At 49.7% G+C, this 25,005-nt stretch overlaps 1 protein-coding gene across 2 annotated transcripts in view; it reads left to right on the top strand.

The window, feature by feature from the left end:
* The window catches only part of LOC119953371 (gamma-interferon-inducible lysosomal thiol reductase-like), a 38,092-nt gene extending 13,479 nt beyond the window's left edge, over positions 1–24,613 (top strand). Inside the window, exons 3-7 of one of the 2 annotated variants that reach the window (XM_038777565.1) lie at positions 1,683–1,757; positions 6,653–6,748; positions 7,935–8,087; positions 10,773–10,841; positions 24,240–24,613. In XM_038777565.1, the coding sequence (XP_038633493.1) occupies positions 1,683–1,757; positions 6,653–6,748; positions 7,935–8,087; positions 10,773–10,841; positions 24,240–24,281 (435 nt within the window). In that variant the 3' untranslated portion in view covers positions 24,282–24,613. The remainder of the gene's footprint in view (positions 1–1,682; positions 1,758–6,652; positions 6,749–7,934; positions 8,088–10,772; positions 10,842–24,239) is intronic. The other variant, XM_038777566.1, reaches the window with a different exon arrangement.
* The last annotated feature ends 392 nt before the right edge of the window (positions 24,614–25,005 follow it).

Genomic DNA, 25,005 nt, shown 5'->3' with positions numbered 1-25,005 from the left:
AGTTGGGAATCTGACATTTTGTCTCCCGCTCAATAAAGTCTTTGATTGGTTGAGGCATTACCATGGAGAATGCACCAGAGAAGAGTTAACTGTCAAGCTTCTTCTCATGCAGTATAAAATTATGGTTCTCTTAAAATTGGTATTCTTGTGTATCTGATCTGATGAGTGCAAGACAATTTTGACAGCATATCTCTTTTTTTCAGCAAATCACGATTAACCAATTTTCATCCCACAGTCGGGAATCTGACATTTTGTCTCCCGCTCAATAAAGTTAGGTAATTTGGACATTCTGAATTCTCCCTCCGTGTTCACGAACAGGTGCCGGAATGTGGGGCAGGATTCTCTCAGCCCTGGGCCAGACCGGAGAATCTGTGTGACCGGGCCACGCTGCACTGTCGCCGGCACGCGATTCTCCACAGAGCGGAGATTCGGCGCTATTAGCGCCGGCGTGGCTGGCGCGGCACCGGTCGTGGGCAGCTCTACGCGGCCAGCCCGCCAATTCTCGGGCCAGGATGGGCCAAACGGCCGTCGCAGAAGCGTTGAGTCCCGCCGGCGCTGTCCACACCTGCTCTCAGCCGGCGGGAACTTAGCGTGGAAGGGTCGGGTGGTGGCTGCACGTTGGGGTGGGGGGGGGGGGGTGTGAGGGGACGTGAGCACCGACCCGGGGGAGGGGGGCCTCTGATGAGGCCTGGCCCACGTTAGGGCCCACCGTCCTCTCTGGCTAGGGGACTCATTTCCTATGTGCCGGCGCGCCGGCCCCTGTAGTCCTGCGCCACATTGCGTCAGGGCCAGCCCGTTGAAGGACACCACCGTGCATGCGAATGTTGGCGCCGGCGCCAGTGCGCACCGGGATGAGCAGCTGGAGCGGCGTGATCCACTCCAGCGCCGTGCTGGCCACCTATAGGGGCCAGAATTAGTGCTGGGAGCGGCCCGTTGATGCCGTCGTAAAATGCGACGGTGTTTACGACGGCGTGAACACTCTGCCGTGGGATGAGAGAATCCTGCCCGTGGTGTCTTCGGGCTTTTCACAGTAACATCATTGCAGTATTATTGAATGCCTACTTGTGACAATTTTTAAAAAAGTGTCCCTGCCCACCTCATTTCCTGCTCCAGGGAGATTCACAAGGTTTTGCCCATTATATCTGTCCCCTCATTTTCTCCTCGTATTCTTGCATCCTCTTTGGTTCCACTTTCCTTACTTCTCCTCCTATTCCAAGTCATGTCACTCTTCATTTTTCTACTTAAGAAAATTTAATTCCAAGCACTGGCTTTTGGAAGATGCGGAGGTCTTCAAGGAAAAACCAGAACAAAGCCTTCAAAAGACAGAAACATAATTCCATTGGTACATCTCATTACTTAAAATATGTTGCTTAAATCCTTATGTTAGAAAGGCGACATACGGGAAGTAGATGAGACAGATGATGCCCTGGGCGAGATTCTCCAGCCTTCCCGCGGAATGTTTCTTGGTGGCGGGTGGCGGCCCGCCATTGGCTGGTGGGCGGGATCTTCCGGTCCGATCACTGTCAATGAGATTTTCCATTGAATCCACCCGACAGGGCTAGGAAGCCCATGGCAGGGGTGCGTTGTTGGCGGACCCGGAAAATCTTGCCGGCGTGAAGATGTGTTTGTACATTCCCGTTTCCAAATAAACTCGCAAACATATCAAATACTTTTATTCACAGGAAATTCTAGAAGGTCGGAGTTGGCAGTTCAGATGTCAGCATGGAGAGAACGAGTGCCAAGGGAACATCATCCAGGTCCAGTGACATCTTATTGCAAATCATCCAGTCATTTGAATCGTTGAATTCAACAGTGCAGCGTCTGTTTCTCACGTTTTAATTAGCCTGTCAAGCCTCCATACAACAGACAGAGAGAGAGAATGCTCATTTCCAACACTAATGTTACACCTGAAATTGGCGTTAGTCCTTTGTAAATGCAAATTAGGTGCCTGTTTGAGCTTGTCCTGAAGCACATCACAGAAAAGCGGCCCAAGTCGGCTCAATGGCTGGTTCATCATGCAGAGCAAGACCAACAGCGCAAGTTCAATTCCCGTCCCGGCGGAAATGTAGTGATCTTCGGGTTAAGTCACCACCAGTCAGCTCTCCCCCTCGAAAACACTTGGAACTATGGCGACTTTACTTTCCTCATATGAACAGGAAGAGGCCAACCAGCACCTTGAGCCTGATACACAGGTGCAGGAAAAAGTAACTCAAGCCTGTTAAGGTCAAAGAGTCATACACAGAATCATTGACAAAGAGCCAAAAGAATTGGAGAAGACCATTTGGCCCATCATTTTTATGATGGCTATCGTTAGAGCATTTCTAGTCGGTCCCAATGCCCCACTCTATCCCCATAGCCATGCAAATTTATTTCCCTCAAAAGGTCCATGCAATTTCCCTTTGAAAATAATTCATTATCTCTACTTCCACCATCCTTGTAAGCATCAGGTTCCAGATCATTACCATAAGCTGTGTAAAGATCGTTCTCACTGCCCCTCCCATGAATCGGTTTCCTCCATTCTTTGCCATCAGCGAGTGAGAACCACTTTTCTCTCTCTACCTTCTCAAATCCTGTATAATCAAGCATACCTCTAATAAATCTCCCCTCAATATCTTTTGCTTCAAGAAAAAATGTCTCCAGATTCTCCAACTTTATCTCATAACTAAAATCCCTGATAATTCTGTTAAATCCCCTCTGCACCCTCACAAGGATCTTCACATCCTTCCCAAAGTGCGGTGGCCAGAATTGGATAGAATACTCTCGCAGTAGCCTCACCCAGAGCTTTATAAAGAGTCAGCCTAACCCCTGCTTGATTATATCTATTTATGAAGCTGAAGATCTCCTATGTGTGACTAACCATTCTCTGATTATGTTCTACTCACTTCAAAGGTCTATACACATGAACTGACTTGTGCCCCCCCCCCCCCCCAGGTCCCTCTGCCTCTGTATGCACTTTAGAACTGTCAATATTGTCCCTTTCCCTCCCTTCTGCCAAGATGCATCACCTCACACTTCTCTGTATTAAATTCCATCTGTATCCTGTAAGTTCCAATAAGATCCCCCCTCATCCTTCTAAACTCCAACGAGTACAGACCCAGAGTCCTCAACCGTTCCTCATACGACAAGCTCTTCATTCCAGGCTTCATTCTTGTGAATCTCAGGGAAGTAAATTTCAGATTTCCAAACAAGTGTTTGGGTGCAGACCTTAAGAGTTAAGAGTTAACACCTTAAGAGTTGAAGGTTGGGGTGGGGCTGGGTGTGCGTAGAATGCAGTCTAGTGGTTGTAGGAGATTCAATAATTATGGAGGCCGAGAGTCATTGAGACAGAGAGAGCAGCATTGTCAGCGAGCTTGAGAATCCTCATATACTGAAGCATGCCCATGTCCAAATGCTGCAAGACTTGGACAATATCCAGGCTTCAGCTGCCAAGTGGCAAATAACAGTCATGCCACACAAATGCCATCGCTAACAAGAGAGGATCTAACCATCATCCCTTGATATTCAATGGCATTAACATTTGCAAATCTCTCACTATCAACATCTAGGGGGTTAAATTGACCAACAATTGAACTGGACTATATACGGTGGCTACCAGAGCAGGTCAAAAGGGAGAAATCCTGGGGCGATGAACTCATCCGACTCCTTGGTCTGTCCACATCTACAAGGCAAAAGTCAGGAATATGATGGAGTACCACCCTCTTGCCTGGATGAATGCAACTCCAACAGGAGAAGACCAACACGGTCTTCGAAGGGCAGCACGGTAGCATTGTGGATATCATAATTGCTTCACAGCTCCAGGGTCCCAGGTTCGATTCCGGCTTGGGTCACTGTCTGTGTGGAGTCTGCACGTTCTCCCCGTGTGTGCGTGGGTTTCCTCCGGGTGCTCCGGTTTCCTCCCACAGTCCAAAGATGTGCAGGTTAGGTGGATTGGCCATGATAAATTGCCCTTAGTGTCCAAAATTGCCCTTAGTGTTGGGTGGGGTTACTGGGTTATGGGGATAGGGTGGAGGAGTTGACCTTGGGTAGGGTGCTCTTTCCAAGAGCCGGTGCAGACTCGATGGGCCGAATGGCCTCCTTCTGCACTGTATAGTCTATGATTCTATGAACACCATCCAGGACAATGCCAATCAAGTGGACTGCTTTGTCCTGATCCCAGCTGGTGTTAGTATTGGACACTCAGGTCCCAGAGCAGAACCCTAGCTCACAGCTTTTATTTTTTGTTTAGAGATATGGATGAATGGAGTCAAAGGAGTGCCAATTAACTTTTTAACAAAAGAATAAAACATTTACTATGCAAGAAAAGATTAACTATAATATATCATTCCTTCACTGATTTATAAAGGATTACGTAAGTTACAAAATATATCTTATAGAACAGTACAGCACAGAACAGGCCCTTCGGCCCTCGATGTTGTGCCGAGCAATGATCACCCTACCCAAACCCACGTATCCACCCTATACCCGTAACCCAACAACCCCCCCCCTTAACCTTACTTTTTAGGACACTACGGGCAATTTAGCATGGCCAATCCACCTAACCCGCACATCTTTGAACTGTGGGAGGAAACCGGAGCACCCGGAGGAAACCCACACACACACACGGGGAGGCCGTGCAGACTCCGCACAGACAGTGACCCAGCCAGGAATCGAACCTGGGACCCTGGAGCTGTAAAGCATTTATGCTAACCACCATGCTACCGTGTTCTAATGTTCTCACACACTGCCTGTAAATCAATGGGCGAAATGTGGTCAGACACACCCCATTCTTAAACAGTGACAGATTACTCATCAAATCTGCCCCCACCCACCCCCCTCCAGTTGCTTGTCCCGCTGTGAGTCAACTGTTCTTTCTACATGAGTGTTTCCAAAGTTCACTCTCAAAGAAGACAGCTTAAAATCTTCCACACCACGCTTCTTTTCTGGTGCCTTCATCAAGGATTCGCATCCAGGATTTCAACTTCTTTCAGTGTTCTTCTGCCCTGGATTGCCACGTGCATTCAAGCTTCCGTGCAATCTCTCAGGTATCCAGTCATGCCGACAGAACACCACTACTTCACAGGCTGTATTAAGATGTCATCAACCTTAGAATCACTTTGGACGTCTGGCTTCTCCCGAGCTGATGTCTCCAGATCTGCACTTCGCAGTTCAGTCTTTAATTGGGAGTCTCTCTCTCTCTCTCTCTCTCTCTCGGTTCCTGACTTCACTAAATGGAAAGCATTCCCAGATTTCTATTCTTTAAATTTCCTGGAACTCCCTGATTTCTTGCTGTTCTTTAGCTTCTGGGACTTGTTTCCTGCATCCCTGTATTGTTCTGCCTGTACTGGCAGCTTATGTGAGAGTTGCTTTCTTCAGATACCTGGTTCCAATTGAACTCAAATGCTTCTACTTTTCAGTGTAATCCTCTGTTGCTAAGCAATTGCTTAAATATTTTTACCTCTGTAATTGATTTGCAAACCCTTAATTACAATGCAGGCAAAGTCTAAAGTGAAACTAAAACTTATAGACATGCAGGCACTTTTCTTTAGCATGAAGCCACCTGAAGTTTTAACCCTTTCTTAGCACACAAATCTAGAAACCCACGTTCAGCTTAAGCGTATACCTTATTTCTACTGTCCACAGACAAATATAAAAATTACTTTAACTATATCTATTTTTTTAAACAGGCATCCCTTCCACAAATATTCACCCCCAGGAACCCACCAAGGTTCCTTCAGCAGTTCATTCCAAACCCATGACCACTACCATCCAGGAGAACAAGAGAAGCAAACACATAGGAACACCCCAGCTGGAGATTCCCCTCCAAGCCATTCAACGCCCTGACTTGGAAATATATTGCCATTCCTCCATAGTCACCGGGTCAGGATCCCTGAACTCTCTCGCTAACAGCACTGTTTGTTTACGGAGACCACATGGACAGCAGTGGTCGAAGGCGACAGCTCACCAACACCTTCTCAAGGTCAATTAGGGATGGGTAATAAATGCTGGCCTGGCCAGTGATACCCACATGCCAAAAGTTTATTTTAAAAGGCATTCAATATATCTAAAGATGAAGTACAAACCTGATAATGCTCACCTTGTACATCTCTCCTGTCCTGACCCTCTCCCTTTCCACTGGGACCTCTCTCACCTTAGCACTGTTGCCCCTCTACCCTCCAGCCCTAGCCCTCCTTACCTCATACCCTCCTCTCTCTATGCTTCTATTCCCTTCTCTTCTCCTCCTCCCCCCCCCTACCCATTGCTCATCATCACCCCTCTCAGGACTGTTGAGGGGAGGAATTATTGTGGAATCTCCCTCTTCCAATTTCAGCAGGTATAGGTCGCTGTGGTACGAAGGACCCAGGCACTAACTCAGAATGCTCATTTGGGGAGCTGGTGCAGTGACAATGGGCCAAATGGCCTTCTTTTGTGCTTCGCTGAATATCCAGACACCCTTTTTTCAAAAACAATGCTAATTTTCTCATATAAATTTTAAATTTAGGAAATAACTCTAATTGTCTTTTCTGCTTGTTTTATGAATCGTTCACTATCATGATCTGTCTCAGGGGTATCTTATTTTCCAGTTGCCAAGGCGAAATGTCACATTCAGAATGGGGTAGTGCAAAAATGCACTTATTTTTTGTAATGTTAATTTACTGTGGTTATGCTTGTCCAGAGCTGCGTGATGCATTACCTTCAGAATGCTACAAGTTATATGCCAGTGATTTGCTGCATGGAATCTGCCTCCTCAGCCCTTACTGAAGCTCAGCTGGTGAGTAACATTACCGAGACACAGGCCTATAAATGTTAAGGGCTCACAAAAGGCAAAGAACCAGTTAAAACAAAGCCAACTGTTAGCGTTCATCATAGAATCCCTACAGTGCAGAAGGAAGCCATTTGGTCCATCGAGTTTGAAATGACCTACCTTGGCCCACTCCCCCACCCTATCCCTGAAACCCAGTAAACCTATCTAACAAATATTTTTGGACGCTAAACCCTGGGCGGGAATCGCCGGGTATCGGCGTGAATCCCACCCCCGCCGTCCTCCAAATTCTCCAGCCCCCCAAAAATCGCCCTGGCGTGAATCGCGCCACCCGCCTCGGAGAATGGCGGGGAGCGGCCCGACTCAATGGGCCCTGTGGCCGCCCGAATTCACCGGGCCACGATGGGCTGAAGCCGCACCTGTTTAACGAGGGTCCCGCCGGCGTAAATCAAGGTTGGTCCCTACCGGCGGGTCCAAGCTCTGTGGGCGGCCTCTGGGGTTCTCGGGGGGGAGAATCTAGCCCCATGACGTGCCCCCACGGTGACCTGGCCCGCGATCGGGGCCCACCGATCTGCAGGCGGGTCTGTGCCATGGGGGGCACTCTATTCGCCCGCATCGGCCGCTGTGGTCCTCCGCGATGGCCGATACGGACATGGACCCTCCCGCGCATGCGCCAGGATGACGTCAGCTCGCGTCGGCCGGCGGAGGCCCATCGGCACCAGTTGGTGTGGCGCCAAGCCCTTTACCCACTGGACGGCGGGGTGCAAACCACTCCGCGGCGTGCCTAGCCCCTGAAGGTGCGGACGATTCCGTACCTTTGGGGCAGCCCGACGCCCGAGTGGTTCACGCCACTCCTCAGCGCCGGGACCCCCCGCCCCGCTGGGTTGGGGAGAATCCCGCCCCCTATCCCCGAAACCCAGTAAACCTATCTAACCTTTTAGGATGCCAAGGGGAAATCGAGCATGGCCAATCCATCTAACCTGCATATCTTTGGACTGTGCGAGGAACCCCACGCAGTCACGGAGAGAATGTGCAAACTCGGCACAGACAGTGACCCAAGGAATTGAACCCGGGTCCCTTGCGCTCTGAGGCAGCAGTGCTACCCTGCTGCCATCAATGTGGCTACAATGATTCAGTCTAATATACCTTACCAATGTGCACCTGTTTTATTCTGGGAAACCATTTAATTCCACAGTGTTTGCAAACGCATGCACCAGCCGTGTTGTGGGATACCATTAGTGACTGTGTAAACGGGGATCAGGGAAATGAGTTGATGCATCAAAATGCTCAAATGACAAATGAACTGGAACCACCTCATAATTATGTCCCATGGATCCTGATCAACGGGGTAAGAGATGTTATATTTTTGTGTAAGAACTGTACATATCTCAAACAATTGATATTAGTAAATTTCTGTTGTGCTATTCATATGAATCAGATATGTTGTTTAAAAGCCAGTCAGATCAGATTGTATTCAAGTATTTTGTTCACACTCCCAAAAAGACTCAACAGTTGGTGCATTTCTTTCTAGAAAATTTCTAAAACCTTCTTTCCTTGGTTCCCATCGTGCAATTTGGTTCTGCTGGATTTAATTAGTTTCCATCATGTGCTGCCCACTCATCACTCTCTTAAAGGGGCAGCACGGTAGCATGGTGGTTAGCATAAATGCTTCACAGCTCCAGGGTCCCAGGTTCGATTCCCGGCTGGGTCACTGTCTGTGCGGAGTCTGCACGTCCTCCCCGTGTGTGTGTGTGTTTCCTCCGGGTGCTCTGGTTTCCTCCCACAGTCCAAAGATGTGCGGGTTAGGTGGATTGGCCATGCTAAATTGCCCGTAGTGTCCTAAAAACTAAGGTTAAGGGGGGGGTTGTTGGGTTACGGGTATAGGGTGGATACGTTAGGCTTGAGTAGGGTGATCATTGCTCGGCACAACATCGAGGGCCGAAGGGCCTGTTCTGTGCTGTTCTATGTTCTATGTTCTATGTTCTAAAACAACTCAACTTTTGTTACAATCCCAGTTGATGTTATAACTGGATGGGAAGATCCCAACCACTCTGGCTCAAATACGTTTTTCATAAAACCTGCAGGAACAGAGCCCCAAATTAGTTTTAACAGCAAGACAAACACCAACATGAAAACATTGGATTATAATACAGTACATTACTCTCCCCTTAGCTTAACGATTACACACATGTTTTAGGATTAACGTGAATTGCAAATTACATCTTAATCTACAGTGGTTTAATTAATACAAAGTCTCTTTTAAGCACACAGACGATTGTGGTCAAATACACATACTCAGCTCTGAACCCATGTCAGTGTTTGTGGATTTCTCTTCAGAATCCCCCCCCCCAATGATGATCACATGAGAATTTCCAAACTCCACTCCCCAAAAACAAGTTTAGAAATCATAATAATACTTTTCTTTAGTTGTGTGAATTCCAAATCCAATCGAAGCTTTCAAAATTACATTTTTTTAAAAAAGCTTCCACTCCACTTTTTACAGCGAATCCAGTCCAGGATTTTATGATTTCTTTCTTTGGACTGTTTTCACATAATCCTCATATCCAGCCACCTATTTCCATAGTAATTTCAACTCCTGTTCCACAGACTGACGTAAAATTTCACAAACATTTAAAAATCACTTCATATTTTTCTGGCATCTCAGCCTTCTTGGAAACTTCTCTTCATTTCTATGGTTTTCTTAACTAGCTGCTCTTCAGATCTCTGCACTTGTTTTTTTAACCATTACTCTATGTTCTGGCTTTTCTTCTAGCAACGCCAAGAGAGATGTTCCCTCACTATAATAATAATCGTTATTGTCAAAAGTAGGCTTACATTAAGGCTGCAATGAAGTTACTGTGAAATGTCCCTAGTCGCCACATTGCAGCGCCAGTTCGGGTACACAGAGGGAGAATTCAGAATGTCCAAATTACCGAATAGCATGTTTTTTGGGACTTGTCACCCGGAGGAAACCCACGCAGACACGGGGAGAACGTGCAGACTTGGCACAGACAGTGACCCAAGCCAGGAATTGAACCTGGGACCCTGGAGCTGTGAAGCAACAGTGCTACCCACGGTGCTACCCTAGTGTTCTTAACCAATTGTTTCTAGCAGAACTGTGGGAGCTATCTTCTCTCTCCCTACCTATCTTCAACAGCTACCAAAGTTAACCGACTAAAACTTTAAAATCCCTTAAAACTACCTTTGTTTTCCTAACACTGGACTAGCCATTTAATTACTGCGGCTAGAAGAGCAAAGGCTAGGAATCCTGTGGTGAGTAATTCATCTCCTGACTTCCCAAAGCCTGTCCACCAACTACAAAGTGCAATTCAGGAGTGGAATAGAATACTCTCCACTGGCCTGGATGAGTGCAGCTCCAACAACACTCAGGAAGCTCAACACCATCCTGGGCAAAGCACTGAAGACCACACTGAGCAACCACACTGAAGACTAAGTGTGGTTCTGGACAGGAAAAGCAGCATGTTTTTTGTCAATCGGCCTGGTGGGTTAGCACGCCACATTGTCCCTAGGCTGGGCTCATCTGGAATTACATCCAATTTGCACTCCCGGGAGGATTGTAAATCAGTTGCAATTCTCCTCCAGCAGAAGAACATAGGGCAGGATTCTCCACCCCGCCGCACACGTTTTTTTGGTGCGAAATCCTCCGTCCCGCCAACTGGTTAATGGTGTTTCCCTTTGTGGGCACTCCCATACCATCGGGAAATCAGCAGGCATGAGTGTGCTGCCAGCGAATGGGAGGATCCCGCCGACGGAGAATCCAGCCCATAAGTCTCCCAAACATCATCCTGAATGTTTTCACAAAAGAATTAGATATAGCTCTTAGGGTTAAAAGGATCTAAGGATATTGGGGGGGGGGGGGGGGGGGGGGGGGGGGGGGGGGGATACAGGTTACTGAGTTGGATGATCATAATGAATGGTGGAGCAGGCTCGAAGGACTGAATGGCCTCCTCCTGCTCACAGTTTCTATGTTATTATTGTGTGATAACAGGGACTGGGGTTTGTCTTTGCACAGGAACATTCGGAGGATCTCCAACATCAAGCTGAGACTGACCTCTTTAACCTGGTGTGCAAGACCTACATTGTGAGTGAGAAGGAAATTCTAGCCAACATGTTGTCTACAGTGCAAGAGAATTAAGTGAAAATCATTAACAAAACAATGCTGAAAATAAACCGCAGATCAGGGGCCATCTCACAAATTCAAAAGTTTTTAAAAATCATTTTGATATTTGCAGTTTTTCCATCAACTAAAATATATCAACACTTGTCGAATAAAGTTGCACTTTTGACAGAATAAAATTTGGACTAAATTTCTTATGAAGTCAAATGAAGATTGGAATTGGAGATGGAGCCAAAATTAAATCTAAAATTATTTTCAGTACTAAATTGGAAGTGGTAAAACAATCGAGTAAACATTGGAATTAAAATCTTCGGTTATCACTGGCTAATGAGCATGATTGTCCACCTACGAACCTCCGTGTTACTGGTCATGGGTTCGGCGAGTCCTTGTGTGGCTTATGAGCCCGGAGCCACACCGTCGACGGCACACGTGGCAGGTGTTTCCGGAAGGTGGGATCGGTCCTTGCACTCTAGATCGCTGGTATTCCTTTCATGCGATCCTTTTCCGGGCTTCCTCTTGCCGCTGGGTGCCCTCAAAGAACTGTGTCCCAATATTATGGCGTGAGATAGTTTTCTGATCGGTGATACTGTTGGAAGAGCAGGTGGGATGAGATTCCCATCTGCCCAATTCGTTCAGCAGCATTTCTGGTGGGGAGGAACCCCCCCCCCCAAACATTCTCAATGCTTCTGCCTACATCGAGGAACTGAAATTCAAGTCATTTTACGTTGTCCATCAATTGCCTCCAGTGAATTTCCTGCTATGGCCATTGAAAGGACAGTAAGGTAGAGAGGCAGAGAGATGTTGAAAGGTATTCCAGAGTTTGGGGCCTAGGAACTGAAAGCACAGCCATCGAAGGTAGAGCAATTAAAATTAGGGCTTGAGGTCAGAATATGATTTTGTGTCTAAGACAGAGGTCTGGATCAAAGAAAGACCAGACTGGGTGTTAAATATTCCTGAGTACAGTGTGTTTAGGCAGGTTAGTGTAGACCGAGTGGTCACGTGATGCTGCTATGACCCAGTTACTGAAGAGGTCATGTGACAGAAGCACGGGAGTTCTCCCTGGAATGCAAGCAGAGTACAAGCATGGAGTAGCTGCTCAGCTGGTTATTCAAGGGCAGCACGGTGGCTCAGTGGTTAGCAATGGGGCTACGGCGCTGAGGACCTGGGTTCGAATCCTGGCCCTGGGTCACTGTCCGTGCGGAGTTTGCACATTCTCCCGGTGTCTACGTGGGTTTCACCCCCACAACCCAAAAGATGTTCAGGTTAGGTGGATTAGCCACTCTAAATTGCCCCTTAATTGGAAAAAAAATAATTGGGTACTCTTAAAAAAATTATTCATAGAATCATAGAATAGAATCATAGAATCCTGACAGTCCAGAAGGAGGTCGTTGGGCCATTCAGTCTGCACTGACCCTCCAAACGAGCACCCCACCTTGGCCTCCGCCTCTGCCACATCCCTGTATCCCCAGCAAACCTTTTGGACACTAAGGGGCAATTTAGCATGGCCAATCCACTTAACCTGCACACCTTTGGACCGTGGGAGGAAACCGCAGCACCCGGAGGAAACCCATGCAGACACAGGGAGAATGTGCTAACTTCACACAGTCACCCAAGGTCAGAATCAATCCCGGGTCCCTACAGCTGTGAGGCAGCAATGCTAACCACTGTGCCACCGTGCTGCCCAGACAAACTATTGTTCGTTGCAAGTCTCTGGTTGCCACTCTTTGGGAATCCAGCACTTCCACATGGTGTCAGGAGTTGGTGCTGGTAATGTTTGACTGTAAATAACAGGACAGAGAAATATGGTACATTCTGTATAGTTTAATTTAATTTTCCAAATGCAGATGAAAAGGTGAGATAGGTGGTGTCAAAGGACAAAAGCATGGTTTTCAGAATGTCAAAAGTGTTAGCACATGGTGTGAAGTACAGTATAGCACATGGGTTTTGCCACATCGACCTGCTCACATTTGATGAAAATATTGCAGACAATTGGGCCAAGTTTGAAAATGAGTGGCGTATACATTGCGGTGCTGGATTATCAGATAAATCCAAAAAAGGTGCAAGCGTACACCTTACTAAATCTACCCGCTTCTGAGGCCATCTAGAGTGATAGAATCTACGGTGCAGTGCAGAAGGAGGCCATTGGGCCCATCGAGTCTGCACTGGCTCTTGGAAAGAGCACCCCACTTACGCCCACAGCTCCACCCTATCCCCGTAAACCAGTAACCCCACCTAACCCAAGGGCAATTTAGCATGGCCAATCCACCTATCCTGCACATCTTTGGACTGTGGGAGCAAACCGGAGCACCCGGAGGAAACCCACGCTGACATGAGGAGAGCGTACAGATTCCGCACAGAGTGAGCCAAGCCGGGAATCGAACCTGGAACGCTGGAGCTATAAAAGGAACAGTGCTGACCACTGTGCTACATTCCGCCCAAGTTTGAGTCTTTAGTGTTTCAAATGGAGGAGAAAGAGGACCCCAAAATAATTCCAAAAACATTTAAGAATGTTTGCCTGCCAGCAGCGAACATAACACGTGGCAGGCAAATGCTAAACTCTTGAATCGATAGAATCATACACTTCGAAAAACTGGGTAAAGAAATGTGCATTTGGCACTTTTCCCTGATGAGTTAGTCAGGGATTGAATTGTCTACGGGGTTCACAGCGACCTAGTTCGCAAGCAGCCTCTGCGAGAGAAAGATTTAACACTACAAACAAGGATTTGCATGCTTGACAAACAGTCAGAGAAGAGCCAGGAGTTCAGGCAGGAAACTGAAGTTTTTGCAGTGCAGGGCACGCCCTGCTCCAACTGTGCTGGCCAGAGCCCTCAGAACAGAGCATTTACATTTTTTAGAAATTCATTTACGGGATGTGGGCGTCGCTGGTTCGGCCAGCATTTATTGCCCATCCCTAGTTGACCTTCAGATGGTGGTGGCGAGTTGCCTTCTTGAACCGCTACAGTCCCAGAGGTGTAGCAGCATGTTTGACACATGATAAACTGATGATAACCTTGAAACTGCCCTGTGATGATGATAAAATGCTGCAACAAGTGTGAAAAGTGGAGTCACTTTGCAAAATTCTGCAGATCAAAGTCGCAGCAGCTTTCTTTTGACAAGAGCCAACCTGCAGCCAGGTCTCCAAGGTTAGGAGTGGCAACAAAGTGAATTAACTGGATCTCGGTCAGAGCAACTAAACCACTGAGCCTCCAACAACACTCTAACTGGGAGAGTGTCAACACAGGTCACAGAGAAGGGAGAGATCTTCACCAGCCTGAACATGATTTACAGCAACGCTAAAACTGAAGATAAAGGTAGACACAGGAGCAAAGTGTAATGTGTTGCACAGTCGAATGCTGCGGGAACTAGACCCATATTCAGCACAGGACCCTAATACCCAGGTTAACCCCGTGGCCTATGGTATATAAACCGTCCACACGGAAGGTGCTGCCGCTCTCCATTGCACACGGGGCAGTTTCAAGGTTCATATCGTCAACCAGAATGTAAGGCCTTTTCAACAACATCACACTGGGGCTCTAACTTGGCCCAGTGGTATATGCTTTGCAACTTCAAGCTCCAGAAATCATAGAGTTCAAAAACCTCTTCAACTGTGTCATTCGTGAGCTACCGGTAATTTCCATAAGAGATTAGATGGCTTGGTACCACCAACAGTTTATGTTCCGAGAAGATCACCAATAACCATGAAGCAGAAAGTAGCCATTGAGCTGTACCGGGTGGTGACAGCGGGTATCATAGCTCCTGTAGACCAGGCCACAGAATGGGTTTCAGCAATGGGACGGTCAGTATTTGCATTGATCCAGTGTACTTAAACAAGGTTCTGCACAGACCTCCTCACCCTACGAAGACGGTGGGACAGGTCTAACTCTGCTAAATGCAGACAAGTCTAACGCCAAGGTTCTCAGCATCCTGGATGTGAAATTTGGGTTCGTCCAGATCCCGCTGGATGAGGAATCTTCCAAACTTATAACATTCATGTCTCCGTAGGCAGATATTGTTTTTTTCATATGCCTTATGGGATCTCCACTGGCAGTGCGATCCTCCAGCGGTCCATGGAGCAACTCTCTGCAGACCAACCCTGCAAAATCATTGTTGGTGACATTGTGGTTTGGGGATCGTACCATAAGAACATGATGTCTGTCTTCGTCTTGTCCGAGAAAGAATCAGGACCATACAGCTGAAGCTTAACTCTGCACGGGCTCAGCATGTGGGTCACTTACTCACAGCCGATGACATGGAGCCAGATCCAGTCAAAACAACAGATGGTCATCCCCGTGGGAAAGCACACTTTACAGCACTTCCTTGGTATGAGAAATGATCTTTCGAAGTTCATCCTAAGTTAAAGTGAGGTCACTGGACCTCCTCACTAGCTCTTCCAACAAGATGTCAAATGCTGTTGGTAGGAACATCACACAGCCGGTCTTCAACAGTCTCAAACAAGCAAGCTCAGCCCCACTGGCATTACAATACTTTGACGTTTATTATAGAATTTACAGTGCAGAAGGAGGCCATTTGGCCCATCGAGTCTGCACCGGCTCTTGGAAAGAGCACCCTACCCAAGCCCAGACCTCCACCCTATCCCCATTACCCAGTAACACCACCCAACACTGAGAGCAATTTTGGACACTAAGGACAATTTAGCATGGCCAATCCACCTAACCTGCACATTTTTGGACTGTGGGAGGAAATCGGAGCGCCTGGAGGAAACCCACGCACACACGGGGAGAAAGTGCAGACTCCGCACAAACAGTGACCCAAGCCAGGAATTGAACCTGGGACTCTGGAGCTGTGAAGCAATTGTGCTAACCACAAAGCTACCGTGCTGCCCACCTGTACTTATGTCAGCAGACACTTCCCAGCATAGACTTGGCAAAGTCTGCATCCAAAATGGCAGGCCTTTGCATCAAGGGCCCTCACTGACACTGATACCCATTATGCACAGAGCGAAAAGGGGCTTCTTGCTTTAGTTTTCGCCTGACAGAAATCGTAAGACTCCATATATGGTCGTCCTGCAACTGTTGAAACAGATCATCAACCACTCAAACTACCTTAAAAGAAGCCTCTCCACATTGCGTCTGTACCACTGCAGCGCATAATGCCACATCTTCAATGCTACAATCCCAGCGTCGTCCACAAACATGGGAAGCAGCTGCACTTGACCAATGCCCTCACACAGCCTTGACTATCAATGAATTCCAGGTCACCCACTACAGGTATCAGAACCAGCACCAGCAGAAGCCACAGTACCCCAGCCATTCAGTCTGCAGCACAGGCCCCCTGAATCAGTGTAAATGGAGGCCCCTCCAGAGGCCTACACAACAAGTCCTGAAGCCACTTGGCATGCCAATGGAGCATTCCAGGTGGTCCATACTGAGGACACCACAGCCCGAGAACATCTAGAGCACAGCCAACCGGTTCAAGCACACACTCAGGGCGTGTGACCAAAGGGTTCCAGGACTATGTAGGGATCTAGTCGACACGTGATGATGCGATTACTTAAGAGGTCAGGTGATGGGAGTGCGGGATTTCTCTCCGGAGCATGGGCACAGCACCAACATGGAACAGCCGCTCAGCTAGTGAATAAACTATTGTTTGTTACAAGTCCGTGGTCGGCAGTCTTTGGGAACCCAGCACTTCCACGATAGGGAAGGAAGAAAAGGGGGAGGGTGGCCGTATTGATTGAGAAGAACATTGCTGTGCTGGAGAAAGGGGATGTCCCAGAGGGGTCAAAGACAGAATTTATTTGGCTGGAGCTGACGAACACAGAAAGTGTAATTTCATCACTCTGTGTAATTTATAAACCACCAACTAATCAGAAAATAAATTAGAGAAAGGTGCAAAATCTATCTGGAGGGTAATTGTGATATTGTCACTGGGCTAGTTAAAAGTTTAACAACGACCATGAAACCATTGTTGATTGTTGTTAAAAATCATCTTAAGGAGGGAAACCTGCCGTTTTTACCTGGCCTGGCCTACTTGTGACTTCTTACCCACAGCAATGTGGTTGACTCTTAATTGCCCCCTGAAATGACGTATTCAGTTCAAGGGCAATTCAGGGTGGACAATAAATGCTGGCCTAACCAGTGATGCCCACATCCCACAAATTAATTTTCAAATTATATTGGGGGACTTTAGTTACCCAAATATAGACTGCGGATAGTGGTATTGTAAAGGACAGAAAGACTCAAGAGCTCCACAGGAACATTTTCTACAGCCGTATATGTTTCCACTTCAACTAGAAAGGAGATCTGGTTCTTGGGAATGAGTCAGGCCAAGTGGATCCAAGTGTCAGTAGGAGAACATTTAGGGAACAATGATCATTATAGCGTAAAGTTTACCTTGAATGCGTGGTTCAACGATTGGTTTGGGAAAAACAGGTTACGATGCATGGGGCACTTGCATCAATAGCAGCCGGCACTTTTAACTTACCTTCAGAGAGTAGAGAGGAATGGACCTTTTCATAGAATTTACAGTGCAGAAGGAGGCCATTCGGCCCATCGAGTTTGCACCAGCTCCTGGAAAGAGCACCCTACCCAAGGTTAACACCTCCACCCTATCCCCATAACCCAGCAACCCCACCCAACACTAAAGGAAATTTTGGACACTAAGGGCAATTTATCATGGCCAATCCACCTAACCTGCACATCTTTGGACTGTGGGAGGAAACCGGAGCACCCGGAGGAAACCCACGCAGACACGGGGAGGATGTGCAGACTCCACACAGACAGTGACCCAAGCCGGAATTGAACCTGGGACCCTGGAGCTGTGAAGCGATTGTGCTATCCACAAGGCCACCATACTACCAACCTGTGTGGAAGCACCTTTAATCAGGGAGCAACTTGGGGCTTTCACCTTCAGGGAGTTGAGGGGAACCCTGACCTTTGTGGAAGCATCTAGAATTGGGAGCTTTCAGGAACTGACTGGGTTTGAAAAAAATAAACAGGTATATCACAGGAAAACCATAGATTGATTGGCTGGTGAGTAACTGTTCTTTGGACGTATACGTAAATAGCTAAAAATTAGGTGGGGGGTGTACTCTTTAAGTAGCTACTTTATAATTAATTAAGAAATGCAAACAGAAGGGAAGTAAGAGACTGGGGAATTTACTGTATTATTTATGGTTTATTGTATCACCAAGGTTTAAATTAGTAGATTGAGTGGTGGTGAAGGGAGGCATTAAGAAAATAATTAATTAGCTAATTAAAACTCAATAAAGGGCAGGTGATGTGTTGCAGCTGCACTCCCTGGGGTTAATGGATGTCAATGTAATCCATGGCAACCACACCGGTAGTAAGAGTCTGTGACATGAGGAACTTCAATTTAGACTCAATGAGTTGGAGGACGGGGGAGGGGGAAAGATACCGGGAAACTTTGCTCTGGAAGCCACACCTCTTAGAACCCTTACAATGCAGAAGGAGGCCATTTAGCCCACTGACACTGCACTAACTCTCTCAAAGAGCACCCTACCTAGGCCCACTCCCCTGCCCAATTCCTGTAACCTCACCCAACCCGCACATCTTTGGAACTAAGGGGCAATTTACCATGGCCAATCCACTTAACCAACACGTCTTTGGACTGTGGGAGGAAACCGGAGCACCCGGAGGAAGCCCATGCAGACACGGGGAGAAAGTGCAAACTCCAAACAGACAGCCACTCAAGTTGGGAATCGAACTCCGGTCCCTGGCATTGTGAGGCAGCAGTGCTAATCACTGTGACACCATGCTCAGGATAAGGTCTTCTGATCTGGTCCTGGGTAAGGGATGGAAAGGTTTGACTGCGATTTAGACCAACAGATTTGAGGTTCTTTCAGTTTGTGCAGATGATAGCAGAGGCTCTCGTGTGGATGAACAATCTGGCCAAAGCACCATGACACAGGAAGTTACACAAGTAGGGGGGAGTAAACAGGAGGGTAGCGGTAGCAGGGAAAGTATAGTCGGGGAGATAGACACAGTTCTCTGCAGCCAAGGGTGGGAGTCCCGAAGGAGGGTTCAAGATATCTGGGGCGGGATTCTCCGCCGGCGTAATTCTCCGTTTTGCCGGCGTCCAGGGGGCTGCCCCACAATGGGAAACCCCATTGACTGGCTGGCGTAATGGAGAATCCCTCTGGCGGGTCGAGGCTGAAAAGTGGCGCGGCGGGGCGGAGAATCCAGCCCCTGCTTTGGGCGGGAGAAGAACTGAGAGGTGGAAGGAGATGATCCAATGCTTGTAGGTACCAAGACATTGATGGGACTAGAAAATAGATTCTGCTCAGGGATTGTGAGCAGCTAGAGCGAAATTAAAAAGCAGGACCTCAAAGGTAATCATCTCTGGATTATTAGCGTATCCTCAAGTAAATTGGAGTAAGGTAAAGAAGACTAGTGAAATGAATGAGTGGCTCAAAGATTGGTGTTGGAGAAATGGGTTTCAATTGGCGTAGCACTGGCACCAGTATTGGGGTACGTGGCAGCTGTACTATTGGGATTGTCTTCACCTGAACCGCGTTGGGGCTGAGTTCTGGTGATTCACTTTCTAACACTTAGCTGAAGACACGGAGTCGGGAGCGGAGGCAGGAGCTGACCTGTCCAGGCACAAGGGAGGGAGTAAATTGAGAGGCAGGTTCAGCGACCTTTTACTTACCTGAAGACAGAGTTGAGAGTGGAGGCAGGAAAATGACCTGAGGAAGGAGCAGTGCTCCGAAAGCTAGTGTTTGAAACAAACCTGTTGGACTTTAACCTGGTGTTGTAAGACTTCTTACTGTGCTCACCCCAGTCCAACGCCCGCATGTCAACATCAGGAAAATGACTGTTAGAGCTGCAGGGTTGGGAATGTAGGAAGGAACTTGGCTGTTATAGTTGCAGGGTTGGGAATGGGGCAGGAATGTGGCTGTTACAGCTGCAGGGTTGGGAATGGGGCAGGAATGTGGCTGTTCCAGTTGCAGGGTTGGGAATGGGGCAGGAACGTGGCTGTTCCAGCTGCAGGGTTGGGAATGGGGCAGGAACGTGGCTGTTCCAGTTGCAGGGTTGGGAATGGGGCAGGAACGTGGCAGTTCCAGTTGCAGGGTTGGGAATGGGGCAGGAACGTGGCTGTTCCAGCTGCAGGGTTGGGAATGGGGCAGGAACGTGGCTGTTCCAGCTGCAGGGTTGGTAATGGAGCAGGAACGTGGCTGTTCCAGCTGCAGGGTTGGGAATGGGGCAGGAATGTGGCTGTTACAGCTGCAGGGTTGGGAATGGGGCAGGAACATGGCTGTTCCAGCTGCAGGGTTGGGAATGGGGCAGGAACGTGGCTGTTCCAGTTGCAGGGTTGGGAATGGGGCAGGAACGTGGCTGTTCCAGTTGCAGGGTTGGGAATGGGGCAGGAACGTGGCTGTTCCAGCTGCAGGGTTGGGAATGGGGCAGGAACGTGGCTGTTCCAGCTGCAGGGTTGGGAATGGGGCAGGAACGTGGCTGTTCCAGCTGCAGGGTTGGGAATGGGGCAGGAACGTGGCTGTTCCAGCTGCAGGGTTTGGGAATGGGGCAGGAACGTGGCTGTTCCAGCTGCAGGGTTGGGAATGGGCAGGAACGTGGCTGTTCCAGCTGCAGGGTTGGGAATGGGGCAGGAATGTGGCTGTTCCAGTTGCAGGTTTGGGAATGGGGCGGGAACGTGGCTGTTCCAGCTGCAGGGTTGGGAATGGGGCAGGAACGTGGCTGTTCCAGCTGCAGGGTTGGGAATGGGGCAGGAACGTGGCTGTTCCAGCTGCAGGGTTGGGAATGGGGAAGGAACGTGGCTGTTCCAGCTGCAGGGTTGGGAATGGGGCGGGAACGTGGCTGTTCCAGCTGCAGGGTTGGGAATGGGGCAGGAACGTGGCTGTTCCAGCTGCAGTGTTGGGAATGGGGCAGGAACGTGGCTGTTCCAGCTGCAGGGTTGGGAATGGGGCAGGAACGTGGCTGTTCCAGCTGCAGGGTTGGGAATGGGGCAGGAACGTGGCTGTTCCAGCTGCAGGTTGTGAATGGGGCAGGAACGTGGCTGTTCCAGCTGCAGGGTTTAGGAATGGGGCAGGAATGTGGCTGTTCCAGCTGCAGGGTTAGGAATGTAGGAAGGAACTTGGCTGTTATAGTTGCAGAGTTGGGAATGGGGCAGGAACGTGGCTGTTCCAGCTGCAGGGTTGGGAATGGGGCGGGAACGTGGCTGTTCCAGTTGCAGGGTTGGGAATGGGGCAGGAACGTGGCTGTTCCAGCTGCAGGGTTGGGAATGGGGCAGGAACGTGGCTGTTCCAGCTGCAGGTTGGGAATGGGGCAGGAACGTGGCTGTTCCAGCTGCCGGGTTGGGAATGGGGCAGGAACGTGGCTGTTCCAGCTGCAGGGTTGGGAATGGGGCAGGAACGTGGCTGTTCCAGTTGTAGAGTTGGGAATGGGGCAGGAACGTGGCTGTTCCAGCTGCAGAGTTGGTAATGGGGCAGGAACGTAGCTGTTCCAGTTGTAGAGTTGGGAATGGGGCAGGAACGTGGCTGTTCCAGTTGCAGGGTTGGGAATGGGGCAGGAACGTGGCTGTTCCAGTTGCAGGGTTGGGAATGGGGCAGGAACGTGGCTGTTCCTGTTGCAGGGTTGGGAATGGGGCAGGAACGTGGCTGTTCCAGCTGCAGGGTTGGGAATGGGGCAGGAACGTGGCTGTTCCTGTTGCAGGGTTGGGAATGGGGCAGGAACGTGGCTGTTCCAGCTGCACGGTTGGGAATGGGGCAGGAACGTGGCTGTTCCAGCTGCAGTGTTGGGAATGGGGCAGGAACGTGGCTGTTCCAGTTGCAGGGTTGGGAATGGGACAGGAACGTGGCTGTTATAGCTGCAGAGTTGGGAGTACAGGCGGGTAGGGGATGTCACCCTCTACGGAATGTAAGATCTCGCCAGTGGGAAGGAAAATCCCACCCACATGAAAAGGACTTGGTAAACTACTATTCAATATCTCAAACATACTCCATCAATGGATCATGGGGAGCGGAATTCTCCGCCCATTCATGACAGCTGGATTCTCCGCCCTCGCTACAGTGAATGGGAGATTTGTCTGGTTATCCCAGCTGGAAATGTGGAGGGTAGCCCGACAGGGGATTCCCGCCGTATTTTTAAACTCGTGGAGAAAAAAGGGAAAGAGGCGGCTCCTACAAAATCACGCTGGTGGGTTGGGCTCTGCGTGTCCTTATTTAAAAAAACTAAAATTGAAACATGCCCCCCCCCCATGGAACTTCCCCACCCCACAGAACCCCCCCCCCCCCCCCCCCCGCCTACAAAACTTCCCTCCCCCCACCCCACTGCATAGAACCCCTCAGTACCTCCCCCATAACACCCCCTCCCCTGTGGATCGCCCCTCCCCACCGTACCTATCACCCCCCCCACCACCACAGAACTCCCTCCCCCTCCCCACCGTACCTATCACCCCCCCACCACCACAGAACTCCCTCCCCCTCCCCGCCGTACCTATCACCCCCCACCACCACAGAACTCCCTCCCCCTCCCCACCGTACCTATCACCCCCCACCACCACAGAACTCCCTCCCCCTCCCCACCGTACCTATCACCCCCCACCACCACAGAACTCCCTCCCCCTCCCCACCGTACCTATCACCCCCCACCACCACAGAACTCCCTCTCCCTCCCCACCGTACCTATCACCCCCCACCACCACAGAACTCCCTCCTCCCCCCCCCCACCGTACCTATCACCTCCCACCACCACAGAACTCCCTCCCCCTCCCCACCGTATGTATCTCCCCCCACCACCACAGAACTCCCTCTCCCCCCGACCGTACCTATCACCCCCCCACCACCACAGAACTCCCCCCCCCCACCGTACGTATCTCCCCCCACCACCACAGAACTCCCTCCCCCCCCCCCACCGTACGTATCTCCCCCCCAACACCACAGAACTCCCTCTCCCCCCACCGTACCTATCACCCCCCCCACCACCACAGAACTCCCTCCCCCCCACCACAGAACTCCCTCTCCCCCCCCACCGTACCTATCACCCCCCCACCACCACAGAACTCCCTCCCCCTCCCCACCGTACCTATCACCCCCCACCACCACAGAACTCCCTCTCCACTCCCACCGTACCTATCACCCCCCCCACCACCACAGAACTCCCTCCCCCCCACTGTACCTATCACCCCCCCACCACCACAGAACTCCCTCCCCCTCCCCACCGTATGTATCACCCCCACCACCACAGAACTGCCTCCCCCCCCACTGTACCTATCACCCCCCACCACCACAGAACTCCCTCCCCCCCCCACCGTACGTACCTCCCCCCACCACCACAGAACTCCCTCCCCCTCCCCACCGTACCTATCACCCCCCACCACCACAGAATCCCCCCCCCACTGTACGTACCTCCCCCCACCACCACAGAACTCCCTCCCCCCCCACTGTACGTACCTCCCCCCACCACCACAGAACTCCCTCCCCCCCCCACCGTACGTACCTCCCCCCACCACCACAGAACTCCCCCTCCCCCCCCACCGTATGTATCACCCCCCCACCACCACAGAACTCCCTCCCCCCCGCACCGTACCGATCACCCCCCACCACCACAGAACTCCCTCCCCCACCCCACCGTATGTATCTCCCCCCCCACCACGACAGAACTCCCTCTCCCCCCCACCGTATGTATCACCCCCCCTCCCCCCCCCACCACAGAACTCCCTCTCACCTCCCCCGCCGCCCTCCAAAGAACCCCCTCAGCACCTCACCCACGGAATTGCTCAATCCCCACACAAACACCCCCAGCCCTGCTTTGCCCCCAGCATTGAACACTGCCACTGCCTGGGCAGTGCCTAGTGGGCATTACCAGGGTACTGCTCGGGCATGACCCTCTCCCTCTGGGGACTGTACTCACCTGAGCACCTCTAGCGGGTTCTGCTTGGCAGGTGTACATTTTGCGGGGGGGGGCTGTTGTGTTTCATGTTAACGCATCCTCACGCTGATTTAAATGGACAATTTAACGTGGAGGGGGGGCGTATCAGGTGAAAAGGCCTGATAATCATATATAGATTGTTACAGATCCCATTACTTCATTGGCGGGGAGTGGGGGCAATTGATCGGGGAAACCCTGCCAGCAGAGGAGCTATGTTATGTCTCCAGCGCAATCCCCCTCACCTCCCGCCATCACTCCCCCCCCCCCCTTCCCCCAGTAACAGGAGCAGGAACCGCACCTCCCCCTTCCTCTCCCCCCAGACCTCTTTCAGTACAGGACAGCCCAGCTGTATCACACTTCCACTGTGGAGAAACATCTGTGGACCTCCTTGCATTAAAACCTAAAGGAGTGTTAAACTGGACAGCCCTTCCTGGTGGAAGTTATTGCATCTAATTTGCCTTTAATAATCTTTGCACTGTTTCTTGTTCAACAGGGTCGTGAGGTCTGTGACCTGAGAGAGGACTTCGCAAAATAATTCTCAAAAATGGCAATATTGCTGCACTGTGGAGTGGGAGCATTTTACATTGGATGTCATTTCATTCTCATAATTCTGTAATTCTGTCAATACTTTGTGCTGTGTTCTGCACATTGGACTCTGTTACACAGTTGTACTAAATTACTTGAGTCCAAACCTTTTCAAATTTGCCTTTATTTCAGTTTTTCAGGTTTATTTGTATCCATGATAATCTTGTCAACCACATATAGAACAAAGTGGTGTCACAGGTAGAATGTATTTTCTCTCTACTGTACATGACCAGTATGTTTCTTATGGAAAGAAATGAAATGAAAATCGCTTATTGTCACAAAGTTCTGTCTCTTCTTACCCTTGAAGTGTGTATTCCAATTAATAATTCAGCAGTATGCTTTTGTGACATTAAATTAAAGAGGGTTATTTATTCTCACACATTCACCCCAAATTAATGCAACATCACACACTTGGTTTCAGACATGCAAACTCACCCACATGCATAAACACACTAAGGGGTTGGATGCAGATAACGCGAGTGTACTTTTTACAGATTACAGTTAATTCCATTTCTGATTTATGGGGCTGGATTCTCCGACCCCCTGCCGGGTCAGAGAATCGCTGGGGGGGCGCCATGAATCCCGCCCCCGCCGGCCGACGAATTCTCTGGCACCGAAGATTCGGCGGGGACGGGAATCGCGCCACGCCGGTCGGCGGCCCCCACCCCCCCAGC

This window comes from Scyliorhinus canicula, chromosome 18, assembly GCF_902713615.1.
Source record: "Scyliorhinus canicula chromosome 18, sScyCan1.1, whole genome shotgun sequence".
In the NCBI taxonomy this organism is placed as follows: domain Eukaryota; kingdom Metazoa; phylum Chordata; class Chondrichthyes; order Carcharhiniformes; family Scyliorhinidae; genus Scyliorhinus; species Scyliorhinus canicula.
Note: the sequence above shows the minus strand (reverse complement) of the source record. Positions and strands in the feature narration are given on the sequence as shown.